This window comes from Carassius gibelio, chromosome A11 (assembly GCF_023724105.1).
Source record: "Carassius gibelio isolate Cgi1373 ecotype wild population from Czech Republic chromosome A11, carGib1.2-hapl.c, whole genome shotgun sequence".
Taxonomy (NCBI): domain Eukaryota; kingdom Metazoa; phylum Chordata; class Actinopteri; order Cypriniformes; family Cyprinidae; genus Carassius; species Carassius gibelio.
Window position 1 is genome coordinate 4,896,091 of NC_068381.1, and position 23,878 is coordinate 4,919,968.

A 23,878-nucleotide genomic window follows, 5' to 3' on the forward strand; every position below is an offset into this window, starting at 1 on the left:
GACGAGCGGCAGTGGAAATCTAGAGCAAGTTGGAGCTTGATGTTGTGATTGGCATCGCCTGGTTCAAAAGAAGGACTCGGGGAGCTATATATAGATTAATTATTGTTGCACAAAGACGCCCTTCTGGAGTGTCTGCAGATAAGATGTTTACAGACTAGGCTGAAAAAGGGAGGAAGGTGACAGGGCTATGTGCCATTCAGAAGTGCATCTCAGAATTGAGAATGCCTTCTAAATGTAATATTGGAATTGGAACAGAGGTAGCAAACAAGATGTGAATTTGAATCTGAATACTGTATATTTTTGTAAAAATTAAATTAAAAAGATTTGACCTCTGTGCGCCCGGAACGTGCTTTTAGAGTACCGGTACGTTCATTTTGACATCTGTTTTAATAGAGGTTTTAATCCTTTAACCCTAATTCTTCCTAGTTTGGAGTATGGAGCGTGAATCATTTGAGTCAGTTCGGGAGTTTGGAAAGGCTTCTCGAATCATTTGAGTCAGTTCGGGAGTTCGTAGCGGGTTCGCGAATCATTTGAGTCAAGTCGGGAGTTCGGAGAGGCTTCTCGAATCATTTGAGTCAGTTTGGGGATCGCAAATCATTTGAGTCAGTTTGGGAGTCCGGAGCAGCTTTGCGGATCATTTGAATCAATTTGAGAGTTCGTAGCGGGTTCGCGAATCATTTGAGTCAGTTCGGGAGTTCGTAGCGGGTTTGCGAATCATTTGAGTCAGTTCGGGAGTACGTAGCGAGTTCGCGAATCATTTGAGTCAGTTCAGGAGTTCAAAGCGGGTTCGCTAGTCATTTGAGTCAGTTTGGGGATCGCGACACATTTGAATCAGTTCGGGAGTTCGTAGCGGGTTCGCGAATCATTTGAGTCAGTTCGGGAGTTCGTAGCGAGTTTGCGAATCATTTGAGTCAGTTCGGGAGTTCAAAGCGGGTTCGCGAATCATTTGAGTCAGTTTGGTAATCACGAATCATTTGAGTCAGTTCGGGAGTTCGTAGCGGGTTCGCGAATCATTTGAGTCAGTTCGGGAGTTCGTTCAAAGCGTGTTCGTGAATCATATGAGTAAGTTTGGGGATCGCGAATCACTTGAATCAGTTCGGGAGTTCTGAGTGGGATCGCGAATCATTTGAATCAGTTCGGTAGTTTGTTGTGGGTTCGCGAATCATTTGAGTCAGTTCGGGGAAAGCGAATCATTTGAATCAGTTCGGAAGTTCGTAGCCGGTTCGTGAATCATTTGAGTCAGTTCGGGAGTTCAAAGCGGGTTCGAGAATCATTTGAGTCAGTTTGGGGATCGCGACTCATTTGAATCAGTTCGGGAGTTCGGAGTGGGATCGCGAATCATTTGAATCAGTACGGGAATTTCAATGCAGTAATGCAGTAGCTCTTTCTAAAGGTATTTTTTCAAAATTCTTTTGCACATTTTATTTATGTTCAGTAGTTCTTTCTAGCTCAATCAAATCCACAAACTAATAAAAGGATTTATATGTTGACTGTTATATGTTGTGTGTGTGTGTGTGTGTGTGTATATATATATATATATACAATCTTTACATCGTTATTTCATATAACTATATTAATATGTATTTTTTAAATGTTTAAATATGAAAACAATGTAATGATGTGCTGGAAATTTGTGGTGTGATATGACAAAATTAAAGTCTATTTTGATGGCTGTGTTCATTTCAGGCAACCTGAAACCTGAAAAATATCTAATCAATTATGTATTCAATGTTTTGAGTGCACAATTGCATAATTAGTCTAAATTAATTATGTAAATAAAAAATTTAATGTATGCATTTAGCAGACGCTTTTATCCAAAGCGAATTACAGTGCATTCAGGCTATCATTTTAGTACCCTAACCCACAACCTTGTGCTGCCAATGCAATGCTCTACCACTTGAGCCACAAGAACATACATTACATACATATCTCTTTAGTAAATAGATACAAATCCTCTTCCTATCATTCCATCTCATCTTCTTATGGGCGTGGCCAATTTGGTTCAAACTCACGCTCTTGAATTGAAAGGGATCCAGTTCTTAAATTAGGAGTTTTCTTTAACTTTTATGGTGATAACGATAAACAACACAAACCCCAAGAAAAATGATTCCTGCAACTTCTCATTTCATCACAGGGAGCGACATTTGAGTAGACGTGTTACACTGAGATGGCCTTATGTAGGTTATCAGATGCACTGGAGCCCCCTTGAGTATGTCTGAAATTAATGTCAAAATGACGGATATGGTGAAGAGCTGCGATGAATATTTCATGCATGACCCATATGAGGGAAAGAGAGAGGGAGAGAGAGGGAGAGAGCGGGAGGTATTGCTGAGAGACGCTGTGCGCGGTTCGGCGGAGCCTGAGCTGCTGATGCTGCTGCTGCTGATGCTGATGCTGGGAGGCTGACTGACAGACAGAGAGGGAGGGTCTATTCCACGCGAGGATTATTATTGCTCTGCTTCGCGCTTTATCCATAAGGGAAGCACCCGAGGAGAATCGGAAGAAACCGAAGCCCAGACCCGAAAAGTAAGTGATTCATTTCTAAAACGGTGTGCTTTGATGCTTTGATGCGATGCATGTATAGCAAGATGATCAGTGTATTCAACTGTTTACACATGACAGCATTGAAACATTTGACTCACACTTTATATCGCGGTAATACTGTGTATTTAATGTATATGCATGACAATTCCAACTTTACTATGATTATTTTGTGAAACTGCTTGGTATCCATTCTGTCTGTTTTTCTGCCATTAATGCAGCTTAAACTGTATACAGACAATCAAACTTTATTCTGTGGACAACGTGTTATGGTTTTTAAACTTTAGGCTCTTTAGAGAAATGTAGGATAAAAGTTTGAAAAATTGACGTTGACTTTTACTTTGATTGAATGTTCCCGTTGTGATTGCGTCATCGTTATATTTGCATACTAAATCGCAATTGGTCTTTTTTCATGCGTTTATTTGCATGAAGCATTTTTTTAAAATAAATCTAATGTGAAATGTTTATTTCTGTGCCACAAATGACAACAAACATAATTGAAAAAAAAAATATTTTGCATACTTATGCGCTATTTTCTGCAATTTTGTAGTATGAATTGTGTAAGTAGTGAATTGACAGTGAAAATTACAAACAGAAAAAGTTAAGTTTAAATTCCTGGATAATGCACTTAATTCAGTTCCATTTATTTGTATAGTGCTTAACACATTTTCACAAAGCAGCTTCACAGAAAATGTTTGTTTCTACATTAATATTAAAGGATTTGTTCATTTCCAGTGTAAAACATTCCTGATAATTTACTCACCCCTGTGTCATCCAAGATGTTCATGTCTTTCTGTATTCAGTCACAAAGACATTAAGGTTTTTGAGGAAAACATTCCAGTATTTTTCTCCATATAACGGACTTTGGACTAATGGTGGCCAATGGACCGAAGGTCCGAGCTGCAGATTCAGTGCAACTTCAAAGGGCACATAATCTAGAGAAACAATCTGTCATTTATTTTCTTATACGTATATATATTCACCACAAATGCACATCTTGCACTAGCTCCGCGATGCGCGTCCAAATTCAAGCATGACGCAATCACGTTGGAAAGGTCACTCGAGGTTAGCTCTTCATATCTTATCTCATTTTCTCATCCATTTTCGAAATCGTCTGGCATTGTTTTTGTTTTTTTTTACATTTTTGGAAAGGGCATTTGACTTTCTTTGCACATTTGCTTTGTAAACACTTGGTCGGTACTTCCACCTAAGTCACGCGTGACCTTTCCAACATGACTTCAATAATCCGTGAAGTTGAGCTAGTTGCTAGACGAGCATTTGTGGTTAAAATTTTATTGATTCTACGATTACATATTATTCACACAATAACATTTAATCATGTAATCAAAAACTTAATCAATCAGAAAATAAAGTTGGTAATGTTGCACACTTCATGCACTGTTGCAGCTTAGTTGCATGTTTACTGGAGAGGAAGAGGCTATTAGACTCCGATACTAAATGACAAAATAGCTTTATGAAGTTCATACACTACACAGCTGAGTACTTATTGGATAAGTACATAGAGTATAAGTGCATAGTTTATAATGTATAATTTGAAACACAATTTACAGTATGTTCTAGTCTAAATGCAATACTCAGTTCAGTTGTGTCGCTTCACTCCTCTATCATGGCTTCATGGGATAGTAAGTTTCGATTAGATGTGCACTTCAGAATCTCGCCAGAAGCAGTGGGTTATCCTTCTACTGTTTTACCATATAGTCAAGTCAAGTCAAGTCACCTTTATTTATAAAGCGCTTTAAACAAAATACATTGCGTCAAAGCAACTGAACAACATTCATTAGGAAAACAGTGTGTCAATAATGCTAAATTATAGTTAAAGGCAGTTCATCATTGAATTCAGTGATGTCATCTCTGTTCAGTTTAAATAGTGTCTGGGCATTTATTTGCAATCAAGTCAATGATATCGCTGTAGATGAAGTGACCCCAACTAAGCAAGCCAGAGGCGACAGCGGGGAAGTAGAGTAGGGAAGTATGCATGATGACTTTCCAAACTGACAGGCCCACCCCAGACTTTTTGTGCTAATGATGTATCTATTAAATAAAGATGTTTTGAAAACGCTAGTAGAATTTTTTTATTACTTAATTTGACTTAATGTGTCCTTTTGCTTAATGCTTCTACATTCTACTTTTTTTTTTTTTTTTCTCTTTGCATACAGTTCATAAAAGATGTGCACAATTATACCAAGAACGTGCATTTGGAAAGTAAATAGGATTCATGTTGATTTTATGTTGTCCATAAGGTAAATTTTGTCAGCATACATAACTGAATAAGATGTTAGTAGGTCAAATGTAAAATATAGCAGTACTAGTATTTTTGCTTAAGATAACTCACCCTTTGGTAAAGATGTCACACCTTCATCCCAGATGAAAAGACTTTAAGTATGGATTGCATCTGCCTACCTTAAAGGTCACAGCCTTTTCGAGCAGTCAGTCAACCTTCTCATTTGAATGCAGCGGATAATTTGTATTAAAGGTTAGCATACTTTGACTCGCAGCTCTCTCGCAGTGCATTTTCAAAAAGGGGAATATTTGCTCTACAAGCTTTCCCCCAAAGGCTCAGACTAGCCAATTTCTGAAGACTGTTTTAGCCTGCTTTAAACAGCGACTGCATAATATCCACCCGCTCCAAATATTAACTGTCTGCAGCAGTGACAGCCTCCCAAGTTTGCCAAGTTGAGCTTCAGTGATTTCTCGCTGTACTGGTGTCTTTAAACACCGCGGGGGAATAGCTGGTCTGCTGATTAAGGATCCGAGGCCTTGGACTCATTCATATTGTGGGAAGGTATTTCCATAGCAATTAGCCATGAGACCTTTTGGTTTCTCGCTTTAGAGAAATACATCCCCAGCTCCCAGTTGTAATCTTCCTGCCGAATCCTCATTCGGACCAGTCTCATCCGCATTATTATCCCACTGCATTTATATTCAAATGGCACGTCGAAGCCCTTCGTAATTGAATCTAATCCACTCGGTTCGATCAAAGGCCTTTTACAGGAGTCATAGTTTAATTTGTTGAATCAATAGAGCAGCTATGGTTTTGTCCATGGCTGACCTAGATGTTGCTGGGTTTTATTAAGTCTGCTTTTTGGGGAAAGCGTGTTGCAGGGAGTTTCGAATATAAAATCATCAAGGAAAGACTAAACGCATTTTATGTAATCATCCAGGGAATGGCAATGGAGGAATTGCATTATGCTCTGTATGGTGCGCTCATGCGCTGAATTCAGGGTTGCTATGGAAATGATCGGCTCTGCTACAGTTGACATTGGCCAGACAATGAGCTCTAAGAATTAAGAAAGCAGCAGATGAATAAAGTAGAGGTCAGATATAGTATTCTCCCATTTAGCTCTGTTATATCATGATCCTTTGATTCTATGTGTAGGTAGGAGCTAAATAATATTGCAGGATGAGACATTTCATACCAGGATTTTATTTATGTATATTAGCTGGATATTTTAATGAAAAAGGTTTATATGGTTTATATGGTCTTTTCATTTGGAAAGTGAAAGGACTCACATTATGTAATGTTTGAATTTACTGATTTTTAAAATTGAGGTTTCTATAATATTGCTTTATAACAGTGATGTCATTCTGACAAATTTGTGATGCACTTTCTAAAATAAAGTCAGTGAAAATAGGGCGCAATACTGTGTTTTACCATTTATACCATTTTGATTTTCACAGGTGATTTGAATTACGTACTTTTGAATTTCACATTGAATTGTGTTGTGTTGGGATAAAGGAATAATTCTACAAATTATTACAAATGTACTTTACTCTACAAAAGAAATGGTTCTTGTAAGAACTGTTAAGGTTCGTTGAGGAAGGTCAAATGGATCTTCTGTGGCATGGCATCACTTTGAAAACCCCTTCTTGGAATCTTTATTTTTAAGAGTGTAGCAATTTTTCCAACCGCTGACACATTTCTGTCCTGGCACGGTGTGGTATATTGTCAAAACGCTCTGCCTTATTTGCTAATAATTTGATGTGCAAATGTAAATTTAAATGAAGAGAATCCCCTGCAGAAATATAACCTCCCAGGATCATTTTGTTCTGATTAAGAACCGCACTTTTGTGGACTTTAGAGATGGCGCTGTTTGAATTCAAGGAAGCTAATTAAATAGAAGGCGATAAACGCTTACCTGCTGGGGCCTTATGGATTCACCGGAGGAGAGAATGACAAGAGGACATTAAATGGATCATTTGCGTAAAGTCTATTGAATCATACTCACAACTAATAGCCAAGGTTTAGGATACAATGAGGCCCAGGATTAAGCCTAAGTTATGTATTGGGGATGGGAGACTAACTAATTAAAAGTTTAAATAGGATCCGCACTGATTGTAAATGACTTCAGTGGGCGCTCGTGGGCCTACTGTTGATCTCAAGCTGTTCGAGCAGTTAATTAACCAAAAGCAGATGAGGTTGCAGAGCAAATCATTACAGATTGCAATTAATGCAATTTGCAAGGGATGCGAAGACTGCGCAATCCCGCTTAGTTAACAAGAGAACGTCAGCTCGGGTCAAAGGGTTAAATCTCCGTGATTTTTGTTTGTTTGTTAATGCATTATTAAAAGTGAAGAAGGCTTCGGCACAGTACCCCAAGTTCCTACATCTTGAGATCGTCTCATTGTTTCTATGGCAACCCATCTCTGCATACTGAGTCAAGGGGGAGGGGAGAGGAAAACGAGACATGAGAAATGTGTCTTTCTTTCAAGTTTTTGTATTCTCTTGGATGAGTCGTATGACAGCTTGGCCGGTAAATGATGGTAGAGATAGTCGAAACCCCAGGTGAAAGACTGCGATTGGAAAACAAAGGCAGGGGGTTGGACGCAGAGGGAAAAAACCCTTCTCATCTCAGCTCGCCTTTGACAGTCAATTTACATCTGAGAATATCTCCCCAAGTTACAGCTCGCCCAGCTCAGCTTCGTGTCTCTTTGTAAATGTTACCCCTTAATATTTATTTCAATCTGAACCGATCATCTACACTACAAATGCTTTTCATAGAACAATGTTTTTGTAGCTGACTGAGCATCAAACAGCTAACTGGAAACGGCCATTTTTTCACATTGGAAAGGGATTTTATTGTAGATTAGCATGGCCTGTCATTTTTCAGATCGTTCTTCAAAAGGCTGGTTGGCCATGAGAGTTAGACTAGTTAAAAAGCCTTTAGATCCTTATCTATTAATGTGTGGTTTTTTTTTTTTTTTTTTTTTTATTGTGATGAGTTTACTTTGCCTGTCAACTTCATGTGTTTCATAAAAAATGTTTTCCAGCTGTAAAGATCTGTGGGAAGGGCATAGATTGAACTTTTACATTTTATTTATTTATTTATTAAACATAATTTTATACATTTTAAAATAAATGTATACTTTTCATATTTAAAAATAAAAATGTAAAAAGTCTAAAAAAAATGTTTTATTAATATATATGTACGTATGTATGTATGTTTGTTTTTGGAGGATACTATTTAAGACTTTTACTCCGCTAAGATGCATTAAATTGGTCATAAATGACAATTAAGATATGTATAATGTTACATTTATTTCAAATAAACTGTTCTTTTAAACTCAAACAGAAATGTGCCACAGTTTAGACAAAAATACTAAGCGAACAGTGATTTTTAAAAATGGTAAATATTTCTTGAGCAGCAAATCAGCGTATTGATATAGAATGACCATGTGATATTGAAGACTGGAGTGATTATGCTGAAAATTCAGGCATAAATTACATTTCATAATATATTTAAAAAGTTACTTGAAATGTCATCAATATTTCTGTATTTTCGTTCATATAAATGCAGCCTTGGTGACACAAGAGACTATGTTTGGTTCGTAGAGCTTGAGGGATTGGTCATAAATGATGTTTCTCAATCTCAATCTTTTACAAATCGATTGCTACTTATCGTTCATGTTTGATGTTTAATATACTTGAGGAACGGGATTTTGGTTCTGTGATCCCCCTTTGTTGAAAGAAAATGAGAAAGTGTGACAGAGTGATATTCTGAACCTGTGTGAGAGCATGAGAGAAAGACACACTGAAAGATCGGCTCGTTTTAAACTGTGATTGGACTTGATGAAGTGTTCACCCCTCTCAGGGGTCTCTATGTAGTTAACACAATCACTAGAGGCCCAGAGCTCTCAACCTGTAATAACCCAGTTTAATCGTTATTAAAGTACTATCTGATGGCTTGCATTGAGAGCAGAGCAGCCAAACACTTCTAGTTGGTGATCAAGGGACTCATCATCCTCCTGACCGGCTGTAAATGGCATTGAGATGGGAACATTTCTGAATGAAGATCCTGTGTGTCCTGTGGGATTTTCACACTTTCTGATGACTAGAGTTGTAGACTAATTACAGTAGAACTTAGTCTAGAACTTGAGCAGCTCAAGTGATTTCATAATAATGTAGTTTTACCAGTTCAGTATGTTCCTGCTTTTTTTAGCAGCACAGAGACACAGCGATGAGCTCCAGTGCTTTCATCCATGTGTGAACATCTTTCATTTGTAGAGCTGGAAAATCTCAATTGAATCAGCTGGTTCGTCCAGTTTTTGCAAATGAATGGTTTTCAAAATGAAAAAAAGTTTCAGGTTTCAAAAATTCAAATATTCTGGTCCCTTTTATTTTAGGTTATGTTGAATACTTCATTTTTGTATGATTATTATTTCATGTCATTATATTTATTACATTAGGTTGTTTTGTAGTTTTTTTGTTTTAGGCTATGTATAGCATAAAACAATCATGAATAAATAAAAAAATACAGTAAAACCACTATATTGTAAAATATTATTACAATTTAAAATAACTGTTTTCTACTTTCTTTACTATATATATATATATATATATATATATATATATATATATATATATTAAATTAAATTAAAATAAAATGTATGCATTTAGCAGACGCTTTTATTCAAAGCGACTTACAGTGCATTCAGGCTATCATTTTTTTCCCATCATGTGTTCCCGGGGATATATATATATATATATATATATATATATATATATATATATATATATATATATATGATAGAAAATGGTTGCCAGGTATACAAATCAATTAAAAACAGTTAAGATAAGATCTTATATACATGTCAGTTACTCAGTAGAGTTTACCTACATGTGGAAAGAGGATTTCTTTCGAATTTAGAAGTGTCCTTTCACATTATGAAGCACCGTTGTTGTGTGGATTTAAAAACAAGTAGGTTGTTCAGTAATAATTGGATCTGCTTTGAAGCTAATGTGTGGTTTGTTGACATATTTCCAATACTTCTAATTTTCTCCCATCATATTCATTCTTTGGGAAAGTCTTGTGCTCAGCTAGGGTTGTAAATGAAGGTGAGCTGTTGTACGGGAAGCATGGGAACGGTTCCCCGAGGAAAGATAGAGACTGAGGGAGATATAGTGAGATGAAGAGCATGGTTGCCTGGATACTGCTGGATGCTAAGCCGCGGTACAACAGCTCACTTCAAGCTCATTGTGTACACAGCTGAGGAGAGAAGAACAGTTGTGTGAAATTGGCTGCGTCAATTGAATCAAGTGTTGATGCTATTCTGGGCCGTCTTCCATATCTCTGCCTCCACTTGGATGAAAATAGAAAATAAAAAAGTGTTTGCAGAACTTAAGCCGTAGACTTCACAGCCATAAATAACACAAATTGTGTCTTTCTGCATGTTTGCTGGGATACATATCGTAACAACTGTGAGATTTCTTTCTTGGTCGAAGTCTTTGATATGCATTAGCTTCCTGTAATTAATTCCCATATATTATTTGTCTTATGATTATAAGACAGATAATGATTACAAATATGATTACAGATAATCGTTTGTTTTCAGCAGATGCTTTATCTGTTTCACTCTCAACTGATACTAAGTGTACAATGTATGTTAAAGTCGAAACGAAATAAAAATGTAATTACTTTCTTATGTGCACTATTTATTCATTAAAGAAGGTTTGTCTTTGTAAACCTTTAGCAATTTGCGCTGCCCCTGAAACAATTCAGTTTACACACACACACATACACACATACATATATATATACACCAAAAAAATTATATTTAGCTTTTTTCTGTTTTAGTAAATTTAGTATACTTCAAAGCAAACAAATTCGAGAGTTAGTTTACAATAACAACACTTTTGGCCGTTTAATCTGTTATGTTGCTAGTTTATTCTGTATTTTATTCAGTAAAATTATATTTGAAAAATTGAGCATATAACAGCGAACTTGCACATTTTTTGAAGGAAAGCATTTGACTGTTATCTGATTCATCTAATACTTTTTGCCCAGTTTGCCCTATAGCAATTTCTGAGAGTGATAGCTAAGAATACACAACAATCAGACAATCTGGAACAGACTGGCAAAGTGAGAAAGTGATGCCTCACATATATTCAGAGATGTAATGAGATGAGTCAAGTATAATATTGCACTAATTGTAGGCAGCAGCTTGAGAATATATGGACAATGCAAATGTTGTAATCACTGTACACATTGTCATAACTGCTGTATGAATTGCACACAGTGGATAAAGCAGTGACTACTAAACATCAAAGCTATTGTAGATGTGGGCTGAATGTAGAGTTGGCCGTGTAAACTGCTTCCTCTGATGCTTTACAGGAGCTGTTGTGAGGGACCACAGGGTGATGACGGTGCCCTCGGCCCATGAGTTTCATTGGCAGAGCCTGGCGTGTCTTTCCAGTGGCCGCGTGTATCACTCATTGGCTGATGTCGGGGGGCAGCTGTATATGGTGGGGGGTTGCGATGCCTCGGGTCGACCCACCAGCGCTCTTGATCTCTACTCCCCTGAAGTGGACCGCTGGCTCAGTCTTCCTCCGATGCCCACGCCGAGAGCCGGTGCGGCGGTTGCTGTCTTAGGTAAGCAGCTGCTGGTGGTCGGGGGAATGGGGAAGGACCAGCGCCCCCTGAAGGCCGTGGAGGTATACAACACAGAAGAAGGCAAGTGGAGGAAGAGGTGCTCACTCAGAGAGGCATCCATGGGGCTTTCTGTCACTGTTAAAGGTAGAAAACCTTCTTTTATAATCCATTCTATACTCAGTATAAATTTGATGCATTTGTATATTACCTATACAATAATTTGTATATGTAAGTATATTAAATATACTATATATAAAATATATTTAACAATATATTTAACAGCTGTGTTCATGTAAATCAAAAAATAAAATCACTTTATATATTTATATAATGTAAATTGTGCAAAATAAAGACAATTAAAGACTAACAGTATGAATTATTTGAATAGTGGAAAGTCTCTATATTACAGGTGGATGAGAAAGAACTGAAAACATTTAAAAAATCTGATGAAATATTATGAAGATAAATCTTAATATTATAATAATACATATTAAATGTTGTATATACACTACAAGTCAAAGGTTTGGAGTAATTAGGATTTCTGTCCAAGTAAATTGATGGAAAATAATAATTGATGAAAAATACAGTAAAAACAGTTATATTGTGGATTATTATTAAAATTCTCTATTTTAATATAACTTAAATTGTAATTTATTCCTGTGCTGGCAAAATTAACATAAGTGCATACGGGACTTCTTTAAAAAAAAAAAAAAAAAATTGACACTTTGAAGAGTTCTTTGTTCAAAATAAAGACCATCATTTGACTCTCTTCACCTCTGTTCAGACGGCAGAGCTCTTGCTGTTGGGGGTATGGGAGCAGACCTCCTGCCTAGAAGTGTTCTCCAGCAGTACGACCTTCGCAAGGACGTGTGGGCGCTCCTTCCACCCATGCCCACCCCGCGCTACCATACCAGCATCTGCCTACTGGGCTCCAAAATCTACGTGGCAGGTTTGCTGAGCAGAGAGAGTCCTTGTGTATCTGTAATCTCCTTGTGCATGAAATACTTTCTGTGTATGTGTGTTCCTGACCTTGCTGTACTTTTGGGGACACAATTGCTGAAAAAAGTCCCATGAAATTAGCTAAATCTGAAAAAATAATAAATAACAGGGTTTCTGCAGGTCTTTAACAGGTTTTCAGAAGTCTTAATTGACCATTTTACAAATTAAGGCCTTAAAACAGTCTTAAATTGGAGCAGAAAGTCTTAAAGTTAATTAAAGAATCTCACTCTGCATTTTCGTCTTGTTTTTCAGTACAGAAATCTACATCAGTTAATTAAAATGCATTTACTTGAGAAAATGAAGATATTAGGTCTTGTTTTCTGTGAAACTGAACTAAATTATGTGAGTTTATACTTCAAACAAATATCTGCCAATTGAGTAAAATAACTTGTTTTCCCTTTGGCTTTTTTATTTTTTAAATCACTGGCAGATGTTTGTTTTTGTTTTAATGTAGAATTAGCAACTATATATAAATTTGGTGCTTCCCATGCAAAAATGCCCAATCACCATCAATATCTCTTTTTCATCAGGTGGACGTCAGTGTAAGCGTTTGGTGAAGGCGTTTGAAGTCTTTGACATGGAAAGCCGCACCTGGTCCTCTCTACCCAGCCTGCCCTGCAAGAGATCTTATTCTGGGGTCTTATGGGACAGTGCAGGACATCTCTGCTGGTTAGGAGGGCTCAGACAAGGAGGACTACACCAAAGTTCAAAGTTTACCAAGAATGTTAACATCTTTGATACCAACCAAGGTAAATTAGCTAGACACACCAACAGTATGAAAGCACATCTCTCCTATTTACATCCAAATGGCAATGAATTCACATAGAAAAGAACCCCTTATAACTGAAGCGATAAGATGCTTAAATTGTCTGTCTTCAAGCAGGTTTGGGGCTAGTAATATTTTATTTTAAGAAATATTTTTATTCAGCAGCGATGAATTAAATTGATCAAAAGTAATAGTAAAGACATTTATAATGTGATAAAAGTTTTCTATTTCAAATAATTGCTATTCCTTCGAGCTTTATATTCATCAAAGAACCTGAAAACAAATGCAGCACATTTTCCATAAAAATATTAAGCAGTACAACAGTTTTCATCATTGATAATAATACGAATTGTTTCTTGAGTAGCAAATCAGCATATTAGAATGATTTATGAAGGATCTTGTGACACTGAAGACTGGAGTAATGATGCTGAAAATTCAGCTTTGCATCCCAGGAATAAATTACTTCAATGCATTGCAAAAACAGACTTAGTGCTGAAACTCTGTGAATACTGTAACCTGTGAATATAGGCATCAAATTAAATAAGCACTGCTTGTGCATGTGGCATGAAACAATTCTTAGTTTTAATCTGTGATATCTACAAGAAAAATAATTTTAGCTGTTGAATGCGTATCAGCAAAAATGTTTCAACGCACAAATATAATAGCAATCTCTGTAACTGTTCCTTTTTTTATTCGATTTTTCTATCTTTCTCGGATTAACCCAAAAAAGGGGACCGAAAGATACAAGGTGTGACAAAACGTCAGACCCCAGCTGAAATGAGTTATTGATTTCTCTTCCAGCTTCTCACGCTTTTTCTTCCACTACATCGTTTCCGCTCAAATCTGATCTTTTCTAATCAGATTCAGCAGATGGGAAAATGCGACTTTTTTTGGCCCCAAGGGCGATAAGAAAAGTTCCTATCGTAAGTGGGCAGCGAGGAGGTCATCTTGAGCAACTGAACTGTGCACACTGCCGTATGAATCATTTCTCTCTTTTTTAATTATTAGTCAGTCAACAGGTGCATGAGCCGCCGTTCACAGAGCAGCACGAGGGATTAAGCCTCGCTATCTAATTTCCTTCTGCCCGAATCTGCCACCGGCAATAAAAGCCCTCGCGTACAAGTCTCCCAATCTAATATAACTAGGCGATAAGATCGTGGGATAGGAGGGGGGTGTTAAATGATGCTATTCAGAAACACATTGTCATCCCTTATCCATAGCTCATCCAGATAGATAGTTGAGCCCATCTGCTCTTTTGTCTTAATGCGAGCTGCTGCAGAGAGGGTTATATACACCAAGAAAATCCCAGTTAGTAGGAAAGATGGATGTGTTCTTTATTAAAGATCCATCTTGACACTGTGTACTTGCTAATTGATCAGCGTTAGACCCAGAACAGCATGCTTTCATAACTTCAGGCCAAATGAACAGACCCCACCACCAGTTTGAAGGGAATATGATTTTGCATCTGAAAAAAGGCGTACTTGGCATTAGAAAAAGCAAAAGGGCATCAGCGATCAGCAGAAAAAGCATCAGTTTTTCGGCCAACAACAGAGCGAGCATTGCCCACCAAGGGCCAGAGTCAATATCCTGTCAAGTTCATTGCTTATTCAAGTCAGACACTTTGATCCGGATCTAAATTGCAAAATTTGCAGCAAAATATCAATAAATTATATAACTAAAATCACCAGAGAAAAACTAATTCACAAAAAAGCCTTGTTGTCCACTGACTACATATAGGCTGCTACCTTTTTAAAGCAGCTTTTAAATATTGCATAAGGCCTTTGAATACCATAAAGTCAACATTGCTGTTCATTTTGGCCAAGAACCACACACTTAGACCAGAAGAGATCACCTGACTGACATGTAAAGCAAACAAACAGAGTTTGTGAACTTTACATTTACATTAAATAATGTTTTTAAAAGCAATGTCAGCATGATGCTAAATGATATTTAAAAAATATTTATTCCTTTATTAAAAACTGAACACACCCACACACGTATATGTATATATTCTTTTAAAGCAAAGCTGAATTTCCATCAGCCAATGATTTCTCAAGACTGGAGTATAATGACTGATGAAAACTGAGTTTTGCCATCACAGGAATAAATTACATTTTAAAATATATTCAATGTATTCAAATGTTATGTTTTAAACTGCAATATTTCACAGTATTACAGTTTTTAATTAAATAAATGCAGCCTTAATGAGCAGAAGAGACTTATTTAAAGAAACATTAAACATTATTACTAACTGTAATAATAATAATAAAAAGAAAATGCATATTAGGGTTGCCTGATCTGAAAAATGCCTGCAATGGAAAAGAACATGTTGTGTTAATCCTCCATTTTGATATGGTTTTGATCTGTTATAGATACATAAGTGCTGTGAGCATCTGCACGTGTCTTTGCAATCAAAACCTCATCACATTTTTCAACAGTATTTCAACAAGCATGACAGAAGGAGCTGCCATCTCTCAAACAACCATCATTATTTAATGCCGTTTGTGTGTTGCTGGCTGTGATTGTGCTTTTTGGCCAATTAGGTTGACTGAGAAATGTAAATAATGTGCCACATTAATGTTCTGTGAAACACAGAAAGCTGCACAGCTCCTACTTCCTTTTCAAAGCAATTAAAGTGTTCTAGCTCAGTAAGTTTTAGTTTTTTGGAGGAAAAGGCCCTTGCATTTATTACAGCAAGCCACTGGCTTAGTTTTTAGACAGATATTAGGTCCTGCAAATGGAAAACTGTCTGTCAGCTTTAATCGACAAGCTCGCAGGCTCTAATCTGCAGGAAAGTCCTTTATTTTATTATTTTTAGGAAAACCTGTCAAACAAAACCAATAAATCACATATTAGCCAGTTAATTTTCTTACACTTTCTTACACTGCATTAATCTGATTTATTGTGTCAGATTTTATATCACACGGTGTTAATGTTGAATAGATTTATTCAAAGATAAAATAGTCTCTTGCATCCCATTTTAATGTACAAACTATATGTCAGCCATTGTTAAAATGACATCTTTTAAATTGCTGCTATTGGTGGAGAAATTACATACTTCAACTTTAGCATTTTATTATTGTTATTTGTTTGTGCCCATTTTGATTCATAGGAACTTGGTTAAAATCGGAGGACACTGTACCCTTGAAGACCAAGCGAGCAGACTTTGCCGCAGCCATAGTGCGAGGCAGAATGATCGTGGCTGGAGGTCTAGGTACTGAAGTTGCATCATGATATATTTATCTACTGCACAGTTGCTGTCACAGTTGGTGTCATCCAAACATCTGCTCTCTTCATACAGGCCATCAGCCATCAGTGCTGGACACTGTTGAAGCCTTCCATCCCGAAAAAAGGAAATGGGAGATGCTGTCGCCTATGGCCTCGCCGCGTTGCTCTGCCACCAGCATCGTGATCCGTGATCGCTTACTGGTAGTAGGAGGCGTCAATCAAGTCCCAAGCTCTGCCCACGAGATTCTATATGTAAAAGAGGAGGAGATTCTTTAACCATAAAACTTTAGGTTCACACATCAGAAAAAGTTGCCTTCCGTGATCAAGTAAAACACAAATTTTCACATTAAAGGCTGCGGTCACGTTTAGCATTGCTTTGAGTTTTCACATGAGAGGCAAAAACATTCTCAATTCAGTTGTCTCTCTCGGTTGGTCATGCAATTTTTTAGCCATGCTGAGCAATACAAATCTGCTTGGTTTGAAAGTGATTCTGTTTGAGCTGTGTGTCATATCTACGCTATTAACAATGGACCTTTTTTTTTTTGGCAAAATTTTGCAGAGAAAAAAATCCAGATCTGCACAATGGGGACTTTTGCATGAGAGTGAAAAATTTTCCAGCACAGTTTTTCCTCTTATTTAAGCAAATTCGCCAAGCTGACCAACAGAAAACTGCTTGGTTTCGTGTGGCGAATTCTTGTTGTGACCAACCTGAATATGAGCGTAAACTGAGTGAGGAACTTTATCGTAACCAAGCAGCTTTCTGTTGGTCAGCTTGGTGAATTCACATGACCAACTTGAACAGCGAAAATGCTGCAATGACAGTAGATTAGCGGAAACTGAATGGATAAAATCACTTACATAATCTACTTATGTAGATAATGTTTTGAACTTAATTCCCAAGTGTCTAAGGAAGGCAGTTCATGGCCAAAATTAAATACAGTGTTGACTTTATGATATTCAAAGACCTTATGCAGTCTTTGCTCATTCACATTGGTCACACAAATTCGTCAAGCTGACTAACGAAAGCTGCATGATTCATGTGGTGAATTCTCATGACCACACGGGGAACTTTATTATAACCAAGCAGCATTCTGTTGCTCAGCTCGGTGAATTCAGGTGACCAACTTCAACAGCAGCGAAATCTACGCAGGGAACTCATGCGAATCTCCCAGACACACGGACTGGATTTCGCCTGCAAAATTTTGCTAATGTGACCACATCTTAAAGCCTGAAATACACTCTACAGTATGCAAAAGTGAGTGCATTGCAAATGCAATAAGGGAGGCTGTAGTTTCCTTCAAACATCTGTCTTAAACCGAATTCAGGTAGCTAGCTACAAAAATGTCAACAGTTTAAATGTAAAATGTGTCATTTTTTGCACCCCAGTGCAAGGTTTTCTTCAGACTGTTGCTCCGTCATGACAGTAGTTTAGCTGAAACAGAGCAATGACAGTAGAAGACAATGTTTACATTTATTGCCTACTATAGTGCCCCTTTTGGCAATGCTGACATATTTCATAATGTGTTGATGCATGAAATCAAACTAGAGATGCTGTTTATGTACTTATGTAGAGTATGTTTTGGGCTTAATGTCAGTACAACAAGGTTTATAAATGCTAGACTGTTCAAATAAATAAGCTACATTATGTGACGAGGAATAACTAAAGCACATAGTATGAAACAAAATGTATTTTAGTTCCACAAAGCTTGCTGTAAATGCCATTAATACAAAATGTACAGCAATGACAATCTGCCTTTTAAAGCCAACAGCACCAAACACCCACTGAATGATCTAAGCCAACAACATATGCACAAACACAGCTTCAGAAACACAATAAATAAGTGTTTGAAATAGATGCAGATTTAGCAGTCTCCCTATAATAGTATATTGAGATATTTTAAGGTATTTACAGGGTTGCTAAGTAATCTACTGCTGTTTTTAGCATGATCATTTAGTAATACAGCAGGTCTTATTAATAAAGTGAAGTTTTAGGATATTAATTGTGCATACCTCACTGCATTATTTGTGTAGGAGGTGTTGTGTGAACAGATTTTGTTGGTTCGTATGGTGAATATTGATTGTTTTTCACTCATTCTGGTCAGTTTCTTCCTTGTCAAAGGTAACTTTGCACTGCTGTAGCACATACTACATGCAATCCTTTTTCTAAATGTTTACAGGGTCTTCAGCGATTTCCAGTAGCATCAAGTATTTTGTCTTTAAAAAAAACTCTGAAATCAGTAATTGGGAGTTTTGTGGATTTTTTTTTTAAAGACAAGCCTTTCACAATGTCCTACCCATCTAACTTTTTCAATAGGAAATACAACAAAACAAGACTTAAAAACTCCACTCTACACAAGATTTCATGGGGTTTTTAATAATAAGATACTGAGTGTGTTTACATGCACAATTCAGCTCGTTCTCAAATCCCAGGAATGCAAGAAACACTTACATGAGATTTTAAACTATTGTTTAACATAGTATGCACACACGAAATAAACCGCCAGGATTGTGGCTTCAGAAGTTTATGAGCTGATAAAAGAAAACCTCTTGTGTGTTCTACATGACCTTATTAAACATAATCAGAGTAAGACCGTGCAAGTAAACACACTCATTGTCAGTACAGAGTTCAGAAATGCAGTATTTTGAATAGAAATAAAGTTGAATGTCATCATAGCTATGGCCAACATCATTAAATGGTGTTTACTCTTTTCTATTCTGATGTTTTCACTTGGCCATTTGCTCTCATTTTGTTAGGATAATGTGTCTTGGATGCACATAGCAATAAAATGAAGCACTGTAATAAATGGTTTTCTACAATGCTTGTATGTTTGTGGTTTTGCCATTAAATTAACATTATATCCTGCTCCAGTCTTTTTGCTTCCAAATTTCTCAGTTCAAATGATCTTCATTACTTTTATCTGGGAGGCGGTTGATTTTCTTTTCCCTTTATATTTAGTAATGTCAAATAGCAACTCACTTACTCGAGACTTGGGCAGGATGGTGGTTGACACAGAATGAGGAGCGACTCTAACTGAGTGGACTCCTGGTCTGGGGTTTATTTGTCTCTATTGATTTCTCTCACCTCTGCAGAGGAGAAATGTGTCTCGCGGTCCTGTCGGTCCTGTCCTCTCAGACCTGCTGAAGCACACTGCAGAGATGCAGTTAAAAAATGCTGCAGTCGTTCTACACAAAATGAGGCTAGTGCTGATGTTTTACTTTGTTAAAGAGTGCTTTGAGGACTCTTGGCCTGATTTTTCAGGAAGTAGTAAAGCAGTCATGGCTGTTAGTTTAAACAGGTAGGCTATAACTTTAACAAATGCAAGTATGCTAAAGATTTCATAATTATCTGTGGATGAGAAATGAGATGATAAGATCAATACAGTACAAACATACATAGGCCTGTTTTAACTTGCATGCTAAAATGCTAGGTGTAAGAGAGAGAAAAAAAACACCTTAAATATCATAAAAAAATAACAATAATATTATAAATATAGTTTGACATTTGTATTTGTCCATCCATTGGCTGGCTGCGGCGCTGTCCGATTCATGAATCATTCATTTGAGTCGATTCTTTAATGATTTGGTCGAACCAATTTGTGTGCAAATTAATGATGGGTCGGATCATTTTAATCACATGATCTTTACATTTCTTTAACAACATAAGAACAACAACAACTAATAATTATTCATGTAATTTCTTCAATTTAAACAGGATCTTTTCAATACCAGAATTCCCCTTAGATCGTCCACATATAAATCTTTGATCATATTCCAAACAGAAAATCATTAGCCTATAATAGGCCTACAGCCAAAGATACAAAATCATTACTCTGCCTGTCGAGTATCTAGTCGTTCATTACGTGACAACTGCACAACGAATCATTCATGGAAAATATTAAAGTATGGTTAGACTGGGAGTAAAAATGTTAAGTATTTGCTTATTGAATCTAGTGCTGGTGTGTCAAATGGAGCTTTGCATTTTTTAAGTTGATTTTCCTCGAAGTCTTCATTGGAAATGTTGGAACGATTGCTGGTGATGGTGACCAAACAAAGCAAGAATGTTTATCTGACACAAAACACGAGAGATTCAGGAACACATAAACCTGTTGATCCCGTTTAAATCAGCTTGACCAGCAGGTGTTTACCTGGTGGTTTCGACTAGCTGTTTTTCCGGCCTGGTTAGTTGAAAAGTGCCTGAAACCTTTCTAAAAGACGAGACCAGCCCTACCGTGCTGGAAAACCAGCTAAGACCAGTGTAGGTTTATTGCTTGTGCGCCTTTAGTTTTATTTTAGAAGGTAGTGAACACATTAAGCGATGGAAAGAATCAATGAATTTGAACCGATTCATTGGATCGAACCGTCCTGAGCGATTCACTCAAGTGAACCGAACTGTTAACGCTAGTGACTGGTTGGTAAGGCTGCACTTATACTGTTTACCACTTGGTGACACTGTTAATCAGTTTATGTATGCTTAAAGTCACTGAATAGTCTTGTCATACTAAGCCTACTACAAATACCCATTTTGTTTGGCTTTGTATTTCCTAATGGGTTAAAGTTATGACATAATCTCTAGAAGGTCAAGGAATAACAGGAACATCCGGAATTCTGCATTGCATTAGATTTTATAAGCAAACTTGCATTATTCTTTAACAGACACATGCTTTTTTGTCTTAAGGAGAAATAAATCTCTACATTCATATGTGAATAACTTTCTATTTTGGACATGAAGGCACCCTGAGGCAACAGAAGGTGAAATGTTCTGGGGCTGAAGTACCTTTTTAAGATGTGATAGATGCAGTCAGGCTACTCTGTAACCAATCCTTCCTGTGCGAGGTGCCTCCTGCAGCTTCATCAACCCGGTCAGTATTCTGATCACGTGACCTCGGCAAGCTCAGCACCACCGGGTGACCGTCTGGGGCGACTTTTTCACCCCAGTGGAGAATTTTCCACATTAGTTGTGTTAAGCTATCTGCAGCACGGCTCTGAATGTATTAAAGCAGAGCTTTAATGATGTTTAGGTGCAAGAACAATGGGGTAAAATTCAGCAAAGTCTGTCTAAAGTGGAAAATGCTTACACTCTGCTTTAAACTAGCATGCTTATGACTCAGAATGGGGGAAGAAAATTATACAATTTTCTGCTATTTCAGAGAACATGATTGCAACAAGCAGGGTTTGAAATAATGTTCTATTTAATAACAAATCGAGCAGTCTTATATAACACAGTTTTCAGTCCTCACATTGAAACAAATAGAATGCATGCGGCTACATGCTGAAGCTCAGTAAAGTAACATAATGGGATTTGTGAGCTTGAATCAGATGTGTAACTCTTGCTGAGTTTGGAGGTGGAAAGAGTAGCAGGAAAAAAAATTCAAGCGAATGTCTTTATCTAGCTAGGTGTTTGTCATAATCATCACGATGCAGGGCTAAATCTGTGAGTTGTAACCACCTGGGATTATCTTTAAATCTGGACAGATTTGAGAGTTTGTGTTTGAAAATGGAATATAGTATTATCATTAGCGGTGCTTGCTATAGGGTTACGCATTTGAAGTTTGTATTAAACTCTGCACCTCATGAAGTATAATGCTTCAGATTGAATGGATGCTTGACGTGTCCTGTTACTTTACTAAACCATGGGACATATCATTTAAGTTTGGCAGATGGTAAAATGGGGAAAAAATGCACTAAATTACATTGCAGGATAGACACAAACCATCACATACTGTAGCAACCACTCAGAAAACCCTAGAAGTCACATATCATGCTTAAGATAAGTACTAAACAACCACCTGGCATTTTTTTTCTTTGTGTGTGTGCGCGCATGTGTTTAATAATTAAAATATGACATTTAATATTTATTTACTTAAAGTATTTAATATATGATACTTTACACAAACAGAGGTGTGAGATATTTCTCTCATATTATCTTTTTTGTTTAAATAATATCTGTATGTTGTTTATTAACGTACATATTAACCTAGAGAAAATGTCAGCTGTACCTTTTGTCATGCTGATAAATTTGGAGTTTAAGGACATTTCTATTTGTGTAGCCTACACACTGAGGTAGATCTTTGTCGGCTGGGTAATGACCGAGGGTTTCATTCATGCTGACATTGTTCTTAGACTGAACTTGATGACCGCAAGGTGACCATGCGTAACCTCAAATTGCTCAAATGTAAAATTAATCATGACACTTCTTCAAAACTAGACTAGAGCCAATAGGAACCATATGGTAATTTACCAGATTGATTATTCCAAATGGTGAAATATATATATTTTTTTTTTCATGTGGTATTTGAAGGTAAACAAGGTCAGGATGTATGTTTCTGGACATGTGTAGTAAGAAACAGAGGTCCTCACGATCAGATAATACCAGCAGAAATATGGGAAGTGACTCTCTTTGTTGGCAGGTAAGCAAACTTAACTGTTCGTGTTTCCAGTAAGACATGTCAACAAAGCTGAAAGCAGGGCATGTCAGGAAGGCCAGTGGTGGTTTATTATACGTCAAAGACTATTATTCAGAATAATCACCATGTAACTCGTAGAACTGAAGTAATGGTAAATATAATGCATTAAGTAAAACATTAAATACTGTATGTTCTAGGATTCCTTCGCTCAAGAGTTAGTTGACTCAAATTAATTAACTAAAACTAAAACCATAAAAAACATTAGTCCCAGGTGAACTAAATTAACTGAACAAATTAACTGAAATTAAAGTAAATCAATTAACTGAAATAAAAATTTATATAAAAAGTATACTTATTTTATTTCAGCTAGTTAAAAACTGAATAAAATGAATAAAACTGTATAGAAATATTTAAAACTTAAAAAATGGAGAAAAAAAACACAACAAAATGACTAGAACTTAAAAAAAACATAATTAATAATAATAAAATAATTAATAAAAACGTAATAGTACAGTATCTCAGATGGTTAATATATGAGGTTTGCAGTTATGAAAGTTTTAACATAGAGTAAACATCTGTATTTTTACTATGTAATTTTCTGTCTCTCATTTGATCGTAAATTGGTATGTGAAGTATAACCCAGAATAAACAGATGTAACTTCTTAAATCAATTCTTTATGTTATTCATTCATTTGAAATGTGTGGGGTTTTGCAGTTCGTGGCATTGGACCTTGCACCAAATGTCATGTCACCTGTTCTAAATGTTCACCCTGTTCTAAAATAGAGAAACCCCTTTACGTAATCATACTATTTAACATTTGGCAAACTTTTTTTGTTGCTCACATTTCATCCAAGGTTTACTGTTTTGAAGTTATGTTCCCAATTACATATTCCTAGAGCCATGATATAATTTTAAAGGATCGTTCACCCAAAAATGTTAATGTTGTAGTCATTTACTCACCCTCATGTTGTTCCAAACCTGTATGAGTTTCTTTCATCCGTTGGACACAAAAGAAGATATTCTGAAGAATGCTAACAGTTGAAGGTAGTTA

General features: G+C 36.7%; 1 protein-coding gene across 1 annotated transcript; it reads left to right on the forward strand.

Annotated features, from left to right (window-relative positions):
* Positions 1–2,363: 2,363 nt before the first annotated feature.
* On the forward strand, positions 2,364–19,286 carry LOC128022446 (kelch domain-containing protein 8A-like). The gene is made up of 6 exons (XM_052610039.1): positions 2,364–2,526; positions 11,172–11,573; positions 12,214–12,378; positions 12,959–13,177; positions 16,307–16,408; positions 16,496–19,286. Exons 2-6 carry the CDS (start codon positions 11,198–11,200, stop codon positions 16,696–16,698), a joined length of 1,065 nt encoding a protein of 354 aa, XP_052465999.1. The 5' UTR covers positions 2,364–2,526; positions 11,172–11,197; the 3' UTR covers positions 16,699–19,286.
* Positions 19,287–23,878: the final 4,592 nt, after the last annotated feature.

Bases quoted from the DNA above. Each gene is read 5' to 3' on its own strand.
- LOC128022446 (XM_052610039.1), top strand. From the start codon at position 11,198: ATGACGGTGCCCTCGGCCCATGAGTTTCATTGGCAGAGCCTGGCGTGT. The intron at 11,574-12,213 runs GTAGAAAACCTT...ACCTCTGTTCAG, and splicing joins GCTTTCTGTCACTGTTAAAG to ACGGCAGAGCTCTTGCTGTT. The intron at 16,409-16,495 runs GTACTGAAGTTG...CTCTTCATACAG, and splicing joins GATCGTGGCTGGAGGTCTAG to GCCATCAGCCATCAGTGCTG.